The sequence below is a fragment of the Varanus komodoensis genome, unplaced genomic scaffold (assembly GCF_004798865.1).
Source record: "Varanus komodoensis strain SLA01 unplaced genomic scaffold, ASM479886v1 scaffold1, whole genome shotgun sequence".
In the NCBI taxonomy this organism is placed as follows: Eukaryota; Metazoa; Chordata; class Lepidosauria; order Squamata; family Varanidae; genus Varanus; species Varanus komodoensis.
The window spans coordinates 557848-563921 of NW_025335268.1; the positions used below are offsets into that span (position 1 = coordinate 557848).

Below are 6074 nucleotides of genomic sequence, written 5' to 3' on the forward strand. Positions count from 1 at the left end.
TTCCAACATGCCCCAGGATAACCTTCTGTCTAAACTTGCATAGGATTGATGTACAAATCAATGGGTATAACTTTCATGGGTTAAATCATGCAGCCATTGACACATAACAAGGCCAGAGAAAAACCCTCTTTTCTAGAAATCAGCATGTGAGCATCCTTGAAATGTAGCTGACTGACCAGGCACTGGTCCAGAAAAAGCTAGTTGACATGACAGATGACTGCAGCTGAAACAAAGGGCAATTCACACCAGCCCACCCCACAGTCTTCCTCTTATACGTAATAGCAGCCCCTCCTTCCCCCTCTTCAGAGCATCTTCTGTAGTATGCAAGTGGGAAAGATCACTCCATTGTAACATTTTACTTCTGTAACCTATTGGAAAGTGTTAACTGTGTTATGTGTAACCCTCTACTGATCAATGTATAAAAGGGCCAACTGAGGACTGTGCCAACTGGAATGATTTGTTGGTAGCTGGTTATTCTCCAGAATAAATCCTTAAAAAAACCTTACCCTGTTGTGTATGTTGGACATGTGCACACCAGGATAGGGACCTTTTGCTCAACACTCGCATAGGGTTATGCCTTAAGACAACTACACTGAGCAAGCAAGTGGAAGCCCCAATAGTAGAGTTCCAGCAATGAAGGTTTGAATCATCAGTTGCTAAGCGCTTTTAGAACCTCTGTCGGTCCTTATCCTAACAGTAGCTGTTTTGCATTGGTTATTGCAATCCAACTTGAGAAAGCAGCCCAGTTCACACGACGTCTTCCTTGAAGCCAGAGCTCTGTGGGGCATAGGTATGGGGGTCGTCCAGGAGGTATTGCTTGCTTGGGCTTTCCAAAGACTTTGGGCAGGGCCCTTCACCAAGGACTCCTGATAAAGCTTGGTGTTCATGAGACTAGAGAACAGCTCCTCTTATAGATAGGTAATGGGTTGAGGAACAGAAAGCACAAACTAGCAATGCACAGACCATTGCTGAAATGGAGGGAGGTGAAGAGTGTGGTCCTCTACACACCTGTATTCAGACTTGTTCACAGATGTTCTTGTTCACAGGTGTTCAGGTGATAAGTGAGGTGCCCAATTATTTTGCAAAGAGCATAAAGACCATCTCCAAATTGGGAGAAGAGGCATCAAAATGCCAAAGGCAGTTCAGTGTAACCAAATGCAAAATAATGCACACTGGACCAAAAAAGCCAAACTTCTCCTCAGTGCCAGCTCCAGGTTTTTGAGAGCCCCTGGGTAAAACATGCTCAGAGATCCCTTCCCTCAGTGAATCTTTCTTCACACTGCCATTGTCCCCAGCTGCTATTGGTCCTCCTCATCTTCTGTCATTTCTATCACTTGCCCACCTGACAAGCTGAGAGCCACCAACTTGGATGGTTCTAATGGGGATTTTAAAAACCCATGTAAGATCAGGCCATCCGTAGCTACCTGGCATTCATGTATTTTCGATACATGCATACATCCTGCGACACGTTTCCTGGTTCAGCATTTTACCACTCCTACCAGTGTAACCCAATGACAAGGTTAGCAAAAGGCACATCTGGACTCAGGGAACACTGCAGGGCAGCTTACAGAAGAGGGTCGGATACAGGGATGTTTTGCTCTGCAGCCGCCATGCAGCTCTTCCTAACTCTAGTTCTGCCCTTACGCTTGTGCAACTCAGGTAACTTAAGAAAAACCTACGAAGGTGATCAGTGAAGAGGCTCCAGAGCTGCTAATTGCCCCTGTGGGGGGGTTGGTGGCGGAAACTGAGGTGACTTTTTAGATGAAAAACCCAAAGGTAGGTTACCCACTGATTTTGTGAGAGTGGGGAGTGGCATATTCTGACAGTCATCGGTTCTGAGTCTAGCTTGAGTTTCACTGCTATAGCAACCAAGGGTGGCTAGAATGTTTGCTTTCACTGTGATGAGGAGCATCTGAGAGAACAAATAAGTGCTTGGTGGTTGTTTTATCTCATTATAAGGTCTGTTCCACTATCATGGCTGCCGATGAGAAAAGGCGCTTGATTGAATATAATAAGATGAGGGAAACCATGTGCTTGCTGGAAGGAAAAAGTGAAAGCACCTGGCTCAGGCCTCAGAGGAGACATTATCCTCAATCTAATCGCACTTCCATAGAGAATTACCAAGAACAGAAGCATGATTCCGACAGTGGCAGGACTTCCTGGGTGACCATCCTCCCCACTCACCATAGAGAAAAGAGGCATTTCCCAGAAAAAAGTAAGCGTGTGTGCGTTCGTGTGCATTAAATTACAAATAAAACAGATTGTACATCTGCAGGTTTACAATCCCAAAGACACAGCACAAAAGGAAAAAGGATTGGGAAGGAGGAGGAAAAGGGCTAATTCAAGCACTCAGTTCTTACTTGCAGATACTGGCAGGTCACTATCTTCCTTTGGGATCCTCACAATGGCAGCCGGTAGCAGGAAGAAGTGGAGTGGGGCTCTCAGCCGGAACAGCACAATAGAGGCTGGCTGGCTGCTGCTTTTTCTCCCCTCAGTCGCCAAAACAATTAAATATTGAACAACATAAATGTTTCCCATAACACTTCAGGTTAAAGTCAGAGGAGTACCCAGTTTGCAAAAGGCCTTATGTCTCTGCATGTCTGCCCATTTCCTCTGCTTCCAATCTGTTCTCTTTAAGCAATCGTGTCCTGTGCCCTTTTCTTCCTTGTCTGGCACGCATGTTTTCCTGCCTGTACAGGTGAGACTATTCGCAATATCACGGGGAAAGAAGTCATGGTAGTTTCTTTTCCCTGCTCTGTGTGATCAGCGGTGGCACATGGGTTGCTGTCTGAACCCAGCACAGTGTGCAGTGGGGTAGCTTTTAAACTACCCTACAACCCATGGTTTGTTGTAGGGATTGGGGGTGATTTGGGGAGCATCCTGCAGCCCACATCTCACCAGAATTGGACAACACAGAAACCCACACTCTAGTAATTCAAGGGCAATCCAGAAGATCATGTGGCATGAAACCAGCACATGCAGGAGCAGAGGGGGAAAGGTTCTGTGGCTTTTTTTCTCCTGTGCAAATCCAACCTTTGCCTTTCTTTTTCACTGCCAGACTCATGGGCTGGGATTCAGCTGCATGGTATATAATGTTTGTCCCATTTCTCTGAGAAGTAGATGTTACAGAGGTACAGCACTGACCCAGTTTGATTTCCTTGATCTTTGGAGACATGTGTCATCCTAACCTTGTGAGGTGGGTTGTCATGCAGTCAAGAAACCACCCAGAACCCACGATCTGTCTTAGGGTTGTGGGTGATTGCCAGCAACCCACCCTCACCAGGTTTGGATGATAACATGCTGCAGCTGCAGCCTGAACGTGCAAAATGACTGCCCATCCATAGCACCACCCAGCATGGCTTCGGTAAGCCACAGCGGATTGCTCAACCATGCAGACCAGCCCAGTTTTTCACTCAGAAAACGGCACTGTCTCTCCACTACGCTTCACTTTTTTGCCTAGCTTGTTCCCATACAGATGTCTAATTTCCACTAACTTTTTCAAGCCTCCTTGGACCATTAAACTGTAATTTCCCTGGCAGAAGAAGTGCCTACAAACTCTGCTACGCACGATTAAGGAGCATTGCAATCATTCCAGCTCCATTAGCTCCTCCTCTTCCAAACTCACAACATGCGCTCGACTCAGCATTTTAAGACTAAAGTCAAATTTGCTGGGGCTTCGGTTGGCTTGGATAAAAATGGCAGGCTGGCATCAGAGACTGGCATTACTGGGCATTTGCCAAGGCTCACACTGCAACAGGGATGCCACTGCAGGCCCTTCATCCCTGATCTTGCTGTTTGGCTGTTCTTTTTATTTCATTATCTCTCTTCGGGTGAGCAAGAAGTGACAGGAGCAAAAGAGGAGATGGAGGCTCCCTTCGCTTTTTGGTGGATTACACTCTGAGGGGCAGAGGAGGGGAATGGGCAGCAGCAATCGTGATGCAGAGGAGGTGGGCTTCTTGAGGAAGGAAGCCCCCTGAGCAGATCTTGCCCAAGGATCCCCCAAATTCTGGGAGCCAACCCTGCCCTCCGTTCTAGGAACTGCTTGTTATTACTCCTTGCAGATGAAATGGCAGTGCAGCTCAGACAGACTACTTTAGTGTGTTCTGGGGTATTTTATGGCTGGGATTTGTTACTGCAAAGAGGTATTTGGGGCTGAACTTCAGGGCTCCTGACTCATTTAACCACCAACGCCCTTTATGTAAATCAAAATCCTGATGGTGACTGTGGGCCAATAACCACAGAATGGAATGTTACAGCATCATTCTCAAATGCATTTCAGTCACTGCTTTCAGAACAAAGGGGAGGAAGGCCAAGCTTGTTTACCTAGTAATAGGCTTCCCTAGCATAGCCAGTTATGTGTGCAATTAACATTTATGGCCAGGAGAAATGCCGCTGAAGTAGTACGAAAAGAATTTTGGTCCAAAAATGTCTTTCTTCTGGAACAATGGGGCCCTTCCTTATTTTAATTAAACTTTGCCACCAATCAGAGCTGCTCCTTTAGCATTTCTAAATATAATGTCACATGTTCTGGAGTTCAAGGAATGGCACTGAAGGTAAATATGAGAAGCTACACCCTTTTGCATATTTCTTCCTCTTAAATAAATGTTTTACCCAGGAGGCTAAAGATTACAAAAAGAGTTTCCAGAATCCCTTCTCAAACCTAGCATTAATCTAGGGTGTGTTGTTGAGCTAAATGAAAGTGGAACGAAAAGCATGTAGGAAGCAAGGTGCTTGCTTGCTGCAGCTTAACTCTGATAACCCATGAGTTTTTTTTAAACCATAGGTTGTTGTTATGTGCAAATTGACTCACAGGGTCCTATTTTAAACAACACCAAGTCCCACCTTGAAGGACTTAGTTAACTGCTGTCACCTTGATGTGCAACATCCAGTATAGATTATTTCAAAAGCCCTATTTGTATAACCTTTCTTACACATTACTCCCATGCCATCTGTAATAAAGTATATAATCAAATTATTCTAAGAACAGTGTTCCTGAAAAACAAGTGATTTTGTTTCCCACTCTTTCTTTATCTCTTACAGACAATGCAATCTTTGGATGATCTGTCCCTCCAAATCTGTCTCTGGGCATTTTACTTGAGTGAAAAAACCATAATTATATTGCTTCTTTTAAAAATTAAATTGGTTACACATCTTAGTTTGTGAAATGTGTTATTGAAAATGGTATTATAAACTATATTTAACTTGAACAAGACAAAGTGAATAAGAAACACAACAATAGACTGGAATTTATATGTAAGATAATAAATACATTGCTAAAATACTATTCCACATTCATAAAATCAGCAGTCTTTACCTCACCCTATAAATGGATCAGAATTATCCCCATGTTGCTGATGGGGATTGGACAATTCCCCAATTTAAAAGGGGATTAGACAAACCCTGGAGATAAGGCTGTCACTGGCTAACAGTCCAAATGACTTTTAGGAGAGAATATGCCCAGGTACAGTACCAGGTGCTGGGGCACAGAGGCGGGACTTGCGTTGCCTTCATGTCCCACGTGAGGGTCTCCTGTAGGCAGCTGGTTGCTCACTCTGTGAACAAAGTGCTGGACTAGATGAACCCACGGCCTGATCCAGCTCAGCCTCTCTTACATTCTAAGAGGAGGGGTAGCCTGTAACCTACCTAAAACCATGAGCTTCTCAGATCAAAGAGGAGCAGAGATTTGAACCATGGATGGCCTCTCATTCACAGTCCAAACTCTCAGCCAAACCGCTGTACCATCCAAGGTTGTCCAAGCAGTAATTTTCATCAAAATGATTGTTTCAGTCAAACATAATTGTATGCAGATTTTGTTGTGGTGCAAAACAAGTTTAGCCAATTAATCAATACTATAATCAATAAAGAGATCTGGATATATCTCCAGCCCCCTTCCCCTGGGCCCTTACAGCTGCACTGACTCCTTCCCAAGGTTGGGAAAGCAACCTCAGAGAGGGGTAGAAGGAGCATTTTGGGGTGAGGGGACGGGAGGGGAAGAGACTGGGGAGGCCAGATGCAACCCACCTTGAAATTATTATTATTATTATTATTATTATTATTATTATTATTATTATTAT

The 6074-nt window shown here is 44.5% G+C and overlaps 1 protein-coding gene across 1 annotated transcript; it reads left to right on the forward strand.

Annotated features, from left to right (window-relative positions):
* The first annotated feature begins 1974 nt into the window (after nucleotides 1-1974).
* Nucleotides 1975-5131, forward strand: SPATA45 (spermatogenesis associated 45). Its single transcript, XM_044421560.1, has 2 exons — nucleotides 1975-2215; nucleotides 5041-5131. Exons 1-2 carry the CDS (start codon nucleotides 1975-1977, stop codon nucleotides 5058-5060), a joined length of 261 nt encoding a protein of 86 aa, XP_044277495.1. The 3' UTR covers nucleotides 5061-5131.
* The last annotated feature ends 943 nt before the right edge of the window (nucleotides 5132-6074 follow it).

Coding starts and splice junctions, on each gene's coding strand:
- SPATA45 (XM_044421560.1), top strand. CDS start 1,975: ATGGCTGCCGATGAGAAAAGGCGCTTGATTGAATATAATAAGATGAGG. Junction 2,216..5,040: donor GAGGCATTTCCCAGAAAAAA/GTAAGCGTGTGT, acceptor TATCTCTTACAG/ACAATGCAATCTTTGGATGA.